This window comes from Patagioenas fasciata, chromosome 10, assembly GCF_037038585.1.
Source record: "Patagioenas fasciata isolate bPatFas1 chromosome 10, bPatFas1.hap1, whole genome shotgun sequence".
In the NCBI taxonomy this organism is placed as follows: Eukaryota; Metazoa; Chordata; class Aves; order Columbiformes; family Columbidae; genus Patagioenas; species Patagioenas fasciata.
In genome coordinates, this window is record NC_092529.1 from 612,100 (window position 1) to 623,134 (window position 11,035).

At 52.6% G+C, this 11,035-nt stretch overlaps 2 protein-coding genes across 4 annotated transcripts; both read right to left on the minus strand.

Annotated features, from left to right (window-relative positions):
* Positions 1-231: 231 nt before the first annotated feature.
* Positions 232-2,211, minus strand: VHL (von Hippel-Lindau tumor suppressor). 2 transcript variants are annotated; one of them, XM_071812890.1, is made up of 3 exons: positions 1,972-2,211; positions 1,484-1,594; positions 232-1,096 (listed from the first exon to the last, which is right to left on the minus strand). In XM_071812890.1, exons 1-3 carry the CDS (start codon positions 2,168-2,170, stop codon positions 996-998), a joined length of 411 nt encoding a protein of 136 aa, XP_071668991.1. In that variant the 5' UTR covers positions 2,171-2,211; the 3' UTR covers positions 232-995. The 2 variants fall into 2 exon arrangements, with proteins under 2 accessions (XP_071668991.1, XP_065701679.1); XM_065845607.2 differs by having other exon boundaries at positions 232-1,110.
* A 603-nt stretch (positions 2,212-2,814) lies between these two features.
* On the minus strand, positions 2,815-8,511 carry THUMPD3 (THUMP domain 3 tRNA guanosine methyltransferase). 2 transcript variants are annotated; one of them, XM_065845765.2, is made up of 9 exons: positions 8,178-8,511; positions 7,823-7,900; positions 6,817-7,332; positions 5,657-5,787; positions 5,170-5,239; positions 4,686-4,801; positions 4,394-4,501; positions 4,055-4,178; positions 2,815-3,803 (listed from the first exon to the last, which is right to left on the minus strand). In XM_065845765.2, the coding sequence occupies exons 1-9, from the start codon at positions 8,403-8,405 to the stop codon at positions 3,672-3,674; spliced, it is 1,503 nt and encodes a 500-aa protein (XP_065701837.1). In that variant the 5' UTR covers positions 8,406-8,511; the 3' UTR covers positions 2,815-3,671. The 2 variants fall into 2 exon arrangements, with proteins under 2 accessions (XP_065701837.1, XP_065701836.1); XM_065845764.2 differs by having other exon boundaries at positions 4,394-4,504.
* Positions 8,512-11,035: the final 2,524 nt, after the last annotated feature.

An 11,035-nucleotide genomic window follows, 5' to 3' on the forward strand; every position in this document is an offset into this window, starting at 1 on the left:
GCAAAGACAGGAGGAAACCATGAGGTAGTTTCCATGTCTGGTTTTGGCAAGTCACAGAAATGGAAACGCGTTGTTCTGTCTGCTCACATTCGGGAATGCCAGGACTGATCCACTAGCAGTGACCCACCCAGTACTAGAAAAGTACCTGCTACTGATCTACGGCTCTCGGGAGCGTTGCAGGAACATGGGCACAGCACCGTGCAGTTATCTGACACAATTAGAGTCAAAACATTAGCATGGATTCACATTTTTATTACAAAGATCAATTCATACACTTCAAATATGTAAGAAAAACAAGCCCACAAAAAGGAGAGACATTTCATACTTACAGAATGCATTGAAATTCTCAGTTTCACACCGTGTTTCTCAGAATGTGTAACTGGGAAGAAATGTATGCTACAGAAATCACCTGCTAAACAGTGAGCACCCCCCTTTGTGATTCACAGGCAAATCTAGGCTAAGTGTGAGAGAGGGAAATTGCAGTAAAACCAAATTATTCAAGCAAAACTGGTGTTGGTCTGCCACTTACAATCGTTACAGTCTGGATTCAATTGATTCTTGGTCTAATTTACTTTCTAATAAAAGGAAGTTGATCTGTAGGCACATTCTCCACAGAGATGACCTGTGTCCCTGTGCCGTGTTCTGAGACGGTCCAAATAAAGCGTCACTGAGCTGCACTTACACAAGGGCTCCAGCGCCACCAGTTCACAGCGTGTCCAGGAGCAGAACGGAGCCACTGGAGCCCGGAGTGAGTCTGTGCAGGCTCTGGGATCTCACTGAGCTTCACAGAAGGCTTTCTACAGTTTAACTGGGTTTATGTTTCAGAACCTAAAACACAGGCGTGAGTTCTTGGCGTGTTCACGGTGACTGTCCCTGCTCAGACTCAGTGGTTTGCTATTTAAAGAGCCTGGAGTGAGTAATCATGTTATTCCAGAATTCTGTTCCTCAGTGTTTCACTTCTCTCCAGAGAAAGCCGCTGAAGATCCTTCCTAATGTCAGGATGATCTTCCAGCTCTTCGTATAAGGATCGAACGATGTCCAGTTTCCTGTAGTCCACCGGTTTGACCAGGCTGCGCACGACCTGCAGGCACCTCTCCTTCAGGGTGAACACTGCGGTTAAACACGAACACACCTCTCATTACCGGCTGTCTCCAGCACAGCCGCTGCTCCTCCAAGCACGCAAACGCCAAACAGAACGTGCAGCCGCGTATTCACAACACTACACTCGCTAGAAAGAGAACTTTGCTTCCCGTTGTGACGCACCCTATGAAACCCATCAGAGACATCTTTAAACGAGAGAGCTGTCAATAGCTCTGATCAACCCGTGCAATGACACAGCTCTCACTAGAAACACTCAGGAGCGCTATTTTGGAGGCAGATTTGATTATCTGAGTACTTGATTTCTCACCAGACCCTTACACCAAAGTCCAAAGAGACCAAGTACAAACTGCCCAGTTTCCAGGCCGCTCGCGGTCGCGCTCACCTGGCAGGGTGATGTCTGCCATGTTCACGTTGGGAGCCGCCACAAACAGCTCCTGCTTGTTGACCAGGAGCCTGTCGTTGGTCCCCGCGTCCCGGAACAGCCAGAGGTGACCTGCAGAGAACGGGGACACGCCGCAGTTACCCTGCGGGTTGACCCGCGGCTTTGGGGCACCCGTGAGGAACCGAGCAGCTCTTCAGCAGCCACGATCACTGCGGATGCCGCCCAGCAGCGGGGCGGAGAGGGCAGCGGGCACCTCCTGAGCGATCCGCCCGGTACCGGAGCACCCGCCGCTCCCCGGACAGTCCCCGCTGAGCGGTACCGCCGGTCCCGGAGCACCCGCCGCTCCCCGGACAGTCCCCGCCCCCCGCAGGCCCGGGCCCCCACGGGCAGCGTTTCAGTCCCGGCCCGGCGGGGAAGCCCGGGGCAGACCCGCTCACCCGGCCGGCACCCCCGGCAGCCGCCGCCCCGCCCGCCGCGGCCACACCCACCCCGGTAGCTGTGCATGAACCGCCCGGTGCGCGGCTGCAGCACCGGGTAGGAACACGGTTTGCCCTCGAAGTCCACCCAGACGGGGAGAACGGAGCGGGGGCTGCGGTTGTTGAAGACGACCTGGGACAGCTCCCGCGTGTTGACGGAGCGCAGGCAGGGCCCGCCGCCCCCCTCCGGACCCGGCCTCGGCGGCGCCATCCCCGACCCCTCACGGCGGCGCGGCCGCGCGCATGCGCCAGGGGGCGGCACCGCAGCGGGGGCGGAGCCTTCATCGGCTGCCTCGCCCCTGGCGCACGCGCGGTGTCTGCGGGCGGGCTCCGCCCGGCAGCCGCTCCGGGCCCGGCGGCGGTGGAAAGAATACATCGAAATGCACTGTTACTGTGCTTGGCTTTCCTTTGGATCGAAATACCAACAGTAAGAAACCACGAAGGCGTTAAAGCGATTTAAGAATGCAACATCCCCAGCGAAGCTGCAGCGTTCAGTGGAGCAGAACCGAGGCACCACCTGGACGTCGTCATGGAAACCACGAGCGTGGGCGCACACCGAACAGAGGCCCTTGGCACTATTTCACCCCGAAAGACAACTGCGTGGTAAATAAAGGGCTGCACTGTCCTTCACTGGACAGGGACCACAAAAAGAACACAATTCAGACTTGTATGCAAAACTTCTAAAACTTTAATACTTGTTAATTCGCCTCTCAACACTTAGATGTACTTCGCATGAATGCACTTGGATGAAAGCGGCAAACTGGTAACTAGCGTCTTCAGGCTCTGCTGAACAGAGTCAGAGGCTCGAGAAACCACAGAACATTTACAGCAGAAAAAAGCATTTGCAACTTCAAGTTATTCAACAGGTAATATATTTCTGTAAATACTGGGCACAAGTACAGCAGTTAAATCACCTAATAAGTTTAAACATATTGCCACCTTGGTATGTCCACAGTAGACATTGGAAACACCAACTTTTAAATATAACTGCTAGAAGTATCTCTGTTCTCATACAGTAACTACAGTTTGCTAAGGCTGTGTGTGTTCCCCCCTCACCCATGGCAGTGGTACAAGAAAACACGGATCAGACATTTACTATTCATTAGCACTAAGTTGAGGTAACAGGTAAGAAAAACAGTAACTGCTAATTGGCATTTGCTTATCAGACCATGAAAAGCAGATACGGGCTTATTATCTCAGTTTACATTTGGGTGATGGTATCAATTAGAAAACTTCAATTTGGAAAAATCCCATATTAAAAAAGGCACTGCCTCCAAACCCTTCAAGATGAGTTTTCCTAGTCCCATTAGTCATTTTAAGATCTACATACGACTTCAACCGTTTGGGAAATAAACTCACTGCTACCTCCGAAGCCGCCTGAGCGTGTTTTCTACTATAAGCAGAAGAACATTTAAGTGACGCAAACAATGGCCATGGTAGAGAAGCCCTGGGCAAAGGAATGCGTTACTGATTCAGCACTGGATGTCAGTTTGGGTGGCAGGGAGGAAAGAGGCGACTTAAGTAAAAAGGTTTCAGAACACATAGTACAACTGGCAGCTCTGAAGTTGATCCCTTGTTTAATATTTATTTTACACACTTTCTACACAAGTTGTTTGGTTTCCTCCCTTAGGAACTGACAGACGTTGCTCTCGGGTGTCTGCAGTACCAGGCTGCTCTCCAACAGGTCTGGAGGTGTCTCATCCTCTCCACGGTTACCAGAACGATCTCTTTTCCTCCGCCTTCTCCCAGGTGCGTTTCAGAAGATACACAGCAGCATGGAGCCCCCCGACGTTCACCCAGACGGTCTGAGCTTTGCGCCAGATGTGTCCCATTCGCGACAAGGCCTACAACCCAAAAACCAGCCAGAGAGCCGTGATGGCTTCACGGTAAGATAAGGGTAAATTTGCTTTAGAAATTATTGCTGATTATTCTAAATCACATCTGATGAGAGTGTCAAATGACTCTTCAGGTCCAAAACTGTGTTTAAATGTTACTAATTGTAGCTCTAAAAATAGATCATCTTCCCTAATGAAGTCAGCTTGCCATTTTTCCTCACTGTATTTCCCTGTGCACATACGTGCTCCCTCAGACATACCTTGGCAAAGCACTTCTTGTCCTGCGTGAGCAGCGCGGCGCGGCCGGTCCCCGGCACGCAGATCCGCCCCATCTCCAGCAGGCAGGCGGGATACAGATCCCAGTTCTTCCTCTTTGACCCTATCCTGCAAAATACATTGATCCTCTTTGTGATTGCTGACAAACAGTTCACTCTTGCGGGTCTTTCAGACATGGGTTAACTCGTTCACTACCACATTTACTACTAATTTCAACCTGCATTTCTAACAGAGTACATCAATACCTCTTAATCAGGCCAGTTAAGTAATTAGAGAGAACCCTAACCCTGGCGAAGCGCAGCAGCTTTGCCAGCTCCTCTCACCTCTTCCCAAAGGGCATGTCGCTCACGATGATGTCCACGGAGCCGCTGCGCAGGGGCAGGTTGCAGATGTCCCACTGGATGATGTCTAAGGGTATGCCCGGGGAAGTGCTGCTGCAAGGCAAAGACGTTTACCTCAGACACGGTTACTGAGAACGTTTTTCAATTGAGGACGTCTATAATGTCAGCAAAACAATACATAGGAAAATACGAAGATAGTCAAATGCACCAATGCAAAATTACTTTCTTTACATACAATACTTCAGGAAAACAAAATCACTTGAACTCTTCCCACCTTTCCTTATTCTCGTTTTTCTTTAGCAGAGAACAGATGTTATTTGCTGCTCTCTTTACAGCCTGTGAGTTGTTATCACCAGCGATGTGGTAGCAGCTGGGCCATTCTGTAGCTCCCTGCGGAGAAATATTGACAGTAACACCAGCATCGACCTTGCTTATTTGAAACAAAACTAACACAAGAACCAGGCAAACACGACAGACTGCAACAGAGCAACCAAAAGGGGATGAAATAACTTTCCAGTTCTGTAACAGGTATCTGGTGTAGCTATTATGCACCACAAAGGCTCAAAATACTTCTGGATTTAGTTTCTTCCTGCTACAGCTCTGGGAAGGACAATGAGGTCATTTACAGAAGGTAAACTTGTACCTGTTTAAGAGTTGGTGAAATACTTTTGGAGTTGGCTATTCAGTTATTACCCAGCAAACTTACACGCGTTACTCAGCTGCAGATACCGTCAAGTTAAAAAGAAAGGCAGAGTCACCTCGATGGGTATTGCGCCTGTGCCGCACATGGGGTCCACGACGATATCTGTCGGCTGCGGGTCACAGAGCCTGAGGAACAAAGACATGCTGAGAAAACAGCAAAAACATGGATTTCTGCAAGGAAGGAAAACGCAACTATCTTAATCACTTTGATTCCACCCTTCTAACAAAACGGCTACTTCGGGGTTGTTAATTCCATGTGTTAACCAGCATTTTGTAAGCAGCAATACAGTGAAATACGTTTGAGGATGTGATACAGTATTTTGAAAACTGGCTGATGAATCACAGCAAATGTTCACTACGCTGGAAAACATCTACCGTTATACGCAAAGCCCACTACTTCAGCAACTCTTCTCTATTTTTTTTCTGTTTCTAAGAATTAACAGAAATGGCTTTTGAGGAAGCAGTGAGGGGATAAAGGATCTGACTTGGAAACAAAACAACTTAACAACTGAGAACAAGATAACAGCAGGCGATGGCGCTGACCTAAGCATGCCATAGGCCAGAGTTGAACGGAGAGTCGTGGGTCCAAAATGTGTAATGTTTCTTCTGTGCAGACTCTCTTCAGTCAGTGCGATGCCCACAACTACTTCATTGTTGTGAATATTCAGAAGAACCTAAAGAAAAACAAACTTGAACTGAGTTTCAGCAGTAACAGAGGCTTTCCATAGCACGCCTGGTAAAGATTTATGAGAATCTTCGATGGCAATTTAAAACCCAGGAAATACATACAAAAGAGCGTTCTTGGAAGAAAGGCAATGCACCATTTGTAACGGCAACAGCGGACAAAATTCAGGAGAGCGTCCATGCGTTTTCCTTCACACAGAATGAGAACGAGCATTTTCTCTTTCACACAGAATCCTCTGCACAAGACTTCAAACAGTGCTATAACCATTCTGCTGGTTTTAACAAGCTTTGGTTTGTAAGCAGGGGGAGCACAGGGCAAGTCCTGCAAGTCACAGGGAAGCAGCTGCAAAGCAGCAACAAAAATCACTCTCCTGGTCCGCTCCACCACCATCATTTGGAGGGTGAAAACATCATTACAGGACAGCCCTTAATAGACCTGCAAGAAAAACTTCAGGTCTTCTGCCCCTTGGAAACAGAGGCCCCGCACTGTGGGTGGACCAGGAGGGCTGCATGTCCTCCCAAATCTCTGCTTTCCCTGTGATAGGAAACAAACCCTGGACATGTTAACCCTTTGTGTGCCCCTCCAACACAAAATGACAGCTTCTAGATGGAAAATCATCTGTTAGCTCACACTGAAACAAAACAAGGGATTAAGCAAAGACTTAATGAGGTAGAAGTAAAGCACTGGGCACGCACAATGCATTTAAGTGTGTGTGGGACCAAATGTTACAGAGGGGTAGCACTGGGCACCAGAGGTTCTGCTGTGCAGAGGGAGAGGGAAAAGCTGTTGCGCTCCAGCTCAGCTCTGCGGGGCAGTGCCGTGGTTAACCCAGCAGACACGGGTGTCTGCAGGGGGACACAGCAGCTCACTGACCGCCAGCGCTGGGCTCTGAGGACACACAACATGCCAGGGAAAGGAAGGCTCCTGAGCTGGCCCTGCCTTCAGCACTACTGAGTTTTAGTTCCAGAGTCACCTTCTGCAGGCACTGTGGAGTTTTACAGCAGACACAGCACCGTACCTCCACGTCAAAGTTGGTCATGTCGGCTTTCCACTGGAAGTGCTCCTGCACGGCCCCGCCGAAGTCCCTCGCAGCCTCATTGGACGTGAAGCCGTGCTTGTCCCCCGCTCGATTGCACGTCACACGGAACTTCAGCACCTTCGCGTCCCCTTCGCCCGCCTTGCCCTCACCCGCCTTGGTCTCGCTCCCGGAACCCGCCTGCGGCTCGTCTTCAGCATCCGGCTGTTCGTTCTCCTCCTCCTCCCCGTTTTGGGGTGCCTGTCCCGCCGTCTCCTCGGTGTCCTGCCCGCTGGTGGGTTCTGGGGCACCGTCCTCCTCTGCACTGACATCTTTGGGAGCCGCTCCTTCCTTCGCTCCATCCTCGTTCAGTTTCTCTTTGCTCGCCGTTCTCTGCAGATGATGCTTTTTGCGTTTTGTCTTTTTCTTTTTCAAGCTGTTGTTCAGCTCCCACACTTTCAGCGGATCAGTCCAAGGCAGCTTTTTAACCAAATCTTCCAAATCCTTTAGGGCATCTTCCTTTAAAATACAAAAAAGTTGTGCGTTGAAGTCACTCCCTCCCTTTTAAAGCTATCCTTTTTTTAAGTCTCTCAAATTAGTTTCCTATACACGTAACCCACTGCAGGTTTAAGCAAAGCTTACAGTTTTTTCTGCATTTTTTCCCATAAATAGACTGAATTGCACTTTAAGTCACAGGACTCATAGTATTTCATCATTTATCTTGTCAAATAAACAGATGACACTAAATTAAGTGACCAAAGTGATACTTTACTGTTGAGTGTGACCTATGGGCACGGTATCGGCTCTTATCCGAGACCGCCTGGGGAACACGAGCAACTGAAGAAACTGAACCGCACTTCACTGACAAGCCAGCACAGAGGAACGGGGATAATACCACCAATAAAACAAAACAACCTTGTTCATCAAACAGAATACTTTCTGAAACCCGTCTTAAATTAAAAACCCCCTCCAGAACCCATAACTGATCAGAAAATGAGAAGAAACTCACCTTGCTGTCTTTAAATTGATAGTCTTTGAACTCCTGAACAACCACGAACAAATTATCCACCGACCTGAGGCGGTGCACCTGCAAGACACGAGAGGCCGCGGCGTCACGGTGCGGTCTGCGTTTGCGGGAGTTACAGTCGGGCACCTCAATCTACATTTCATAGACCACCGTTGCACTTCAGTTTTGTTCCGTCGATGCGGCGGTTACGGGTTTGCCCGGGAAGCCAACGCAGCTCCGACACCGCGGGCGCCGCAGCGCCGCTCTGAACGGGTTTTAACGCGAACGCCTTTGAACCGGCGCGTTCGGGTCACGGGACCCCGCCCGGTGTGACGCGGAGCGCGGAGCCCGCACGGACCTGCGGCAGCGCCCCGGCCGGCACCTCGAAGTAGATCTTGCCCCGGTCCCTGCTGATCCGGGAGGCCGAGCCCAGCTTCTCCTGCACCTCGGCGGCCGCCGTCAGCTCGAACCCGGTGGGCACGGTGGCGCCGATCACGGCCGCCAGCTCCGCGCCCTCCTCGGCCGAGCCTTGAGCGCCGCCGGCCGCCTCTGTGGGCGCCTCCGTGGGCGCCTCCGTTCCCGCCATGGCCCCGCCGGGCCCCGATCGCCCCGGGCAGCAACTGCCGGCCCGGGCCCGCAGCTCCGGTGCCTCCCTCCGCGCAACCGGCACCACGCGCCGCACCACCGGCCCCTTCCGCTTCCGGCCGCGCGCCGCGCCCGCCGCTGCGGCTGGCGGCAGCGCCACCTGCTGCCCGGCGGCCGGAGCCCGGTGCCCGCGGGGCGGGGGCGGGGGCGGGAGCGGGAGCCGGAGCGGGAGCGGGAGCCGGAGCCGGAGCGGGAGCCGGAGCCGGAGCGGGCTGACCCGCGGTGCCGTTTCGGCGGCAGCAGCAGCGGGCAGCGCGCTGCTCTCGGAGCGCCGTGCGAGGGGAGGTGTGGGGTTTATTCCAGAGGTATATTTTTAACTTGGAAATACAGAATTGAACGCATGGTTCGGTTGGGATACCGGACTTGGCTTGCTGAGCTACTTTCAATAGCAGAATTTTCAGCATATTTTGGTGAAGGTGTTTGCCAGACACATAAATTGATTCTATATGTCTGGCCCATGAGCAGCAGCTCTGGCCTTTCGCGGCTGGTCTGGGATGGAAAGGTGAGAACCGGTGACCAGCCTGCGATGCTCCAGCCCGTGGAACCCGCCCAAGCACGCTCAGAATCGCCTCCAGCCGGTGGCCGGTCCCGCGGGAGCTGGAGGCCTCTGTTGGCCTCAGACCCCTGCAGGGCTCTGAATAATAACGCGCTTTGCTTTCCTCCTACAAACTCCTGCCGTGCTCTGTCAATGCAGAGCTGGAGCGTCTTTCAGTGGGTGTCTGGTGCACTGAGGGAGCGGCGGCAGCGCCGGGAGCCCGTGGCGAAGGTGCTGGTGCTGCTCCCGGACCGCCAGGGCTGTGGACGTGGGCTTTGCTTGGCTGGGAGAGAGGAGAAAGGAGACCTTGTCACTCACGGATCAGTTACTCAGGAATGGTGATTGAAGGCCTCTTGCAAATGGCAGCACGAAGGCTCCGTAAGAAGGCCTGGCACCGGCATTTTCTGACCTCTGGCAAAGAGGAAATGGTTTGCAATTCCGTTTTTTTTCATGGGAGTTAAATCTCAAACGGTGCTGGTGACATCCGAGTGAGGGGCGGACAGAGCCTGTGCGGTGAGCTGCAGACCCGCCAGGCGGGCGTAACGGACCCGGTCCCTGTGCCGCCCAGTGCCGGCGGGCGAGAGGAGGCGCCGGGGCCAGGAGCTCCTGCTTGTCCAGCCGGGGATGCGATTTCATGGTCTTGAATCTGCTCTGACATCCAGAAAATGGGGATTTGTCAAAATGTCTGCTGAGCCAGCATGAGCTTTAAAGATTGGAAAACTAGTAATCCCTGAACTTATTTCTAACGGCTCTGGGAGCAAAACCACGCTGTGTTTTTATGATTTGCTGTCTTTGTACCTGAGCTCACTGTCTCCGGGGCAGAGAGAGGGGGAAGGACAGGGATACACAGACACATTTGTTCCGTGTGATAGGGACTGTGACAGGAGCTGAGTAAACAGGGCCATTCACACGGCATCTTTCAAACCCCAGGGCAGGTTTGTGCAATGTTCAGTCCATCTGCTGCCGAAACCGCCGGCACTGGACGACAGCTGTGCAGCTTCCCTGCCTGCCACAGCGCACGAGGGACGGCCCTCTGCATAAATCGCCGGCAAATACACCCAGGCTTCGCTGTTGTCAGTAAATTACTGCAGCGGCTCTGCCTTGCCACTGTCAGGACCTGCCTATATTTGTAAAATGTTCCTCACTAAAGTTTGTTTTCTTCAGAGATCTAAAGGCAACAGCGAAGCATCCTCAGGTGTGTGCTGAGAGCAGCGTCTCCCAGATTCACCGGGGTGTCACATCCTTCCATCATCATTCAAACCTTCCCCGTGCAACCAGCACACGTGGCCAGGAAGAAAACGGTGCTAGCACTCGGTGCGCTCCTGTAAACGGCGTTGTGCCAGCTGCGGCACCATCCACGGCACTCACGAGTTCTCAAACGCTGTAAAGTTGCTGATTGTCTCATCAGCAGCCGGTCCAAGTCTCCTGTGGGCGCTGGGTTTGCCTCCCACTGAGAGACCGGAGTCGGCAGGACCTTCCGGCCCCTTCCTGCTGGGGGTGTTCTGCGTGCTCAGCTTCGGCAGCGTTCCGGAGCCGCTCGTGCGCGGGTTTCAGATCCTGCAGCTCCGTCGAGACCGCGCTCGAGAAGGGCTGCAGAGAGAGGCCGCTGCCACCAACCAACCGCCATTTAGAGGAAGCAGATCTTCTGCTTTCTCCCTGCTACTTAAAGGAAGTTCTTTAATGGAAAGGGAATGGTAATAACGAGAATCGGAACTGGAGATCTGCTTGTCCCAGTTACCGCTGCTCTAATCGCAGCCTCTGGCTGTTTTAATGGCTGCACTGTCACAGGATATGGACATTTCTGAAGCTGAAATCTGTTTAATGAAGTTTGAAAGCCAAATACTATCAGTTGGTTTAATCATAGTGGGCAGAGAGAGGAATAACCAGGCCGGGGTGATCTCTCCTCACAGGCACTGTCTGGTCCTGCGTGGACGCTCTGGATCTCCGGGTCACTGTCGGCTGCTTAGAGGCCAGAACTGGGTGACTCCACAGGCTGGGAAACCCCACGGGTGTCACCAGTGAGGGGGATGAGGTGG

Excerpts from the sequence above, each read along its gene's own strand:
- VHL (XM_065845607.2), bottom strand. The coding sequence starts at position 2,170 with ATGGCGCCGCCGAGGCCGGGTCCGGAGGGGGGCGGCGGGCCCTGCCTG. Across the intron at positions 1,595-1,971 it reads GTTCATGCACAGCTACCGGG|GTCACCTCTGGCTGTTCCGG; the intron begins GTGGGTGTGGCC and ends CGTTCTCTGCAG. Across the intron at positions 1,111-1,483 it reads GGCAGACATCACCCTGCCAG|TGTTCACCCTGAAGGAGAGG; the intron begins GTGAGCGCGACC and ends GTTTAACCGCAG.
- THUMPD3 (XM_065845764.2), bottom strand. The coding sequence starts at position 8,405 with ATGGCGGGAACGGAGGCGCCCACGGAGGCGCCCACAGAGGCGGCCGGC. Across the intron at positions 7,901-8,177 it reads CGGCCGGGGCGCTGCCGCAG|GTGCACCGCCTCAGGTCGGT; the intron begins GTCCGTGCGGGC and ends CGTGTCTTGCAG. Across the intron at positions 4,505-4,685 it reads AAAAACGAGAATAAGGAAAG|CAGCACTTCCCCGGGCATAC; the intron begins GTGGGAAGAGTT and ends TTTGCCTTGCAG.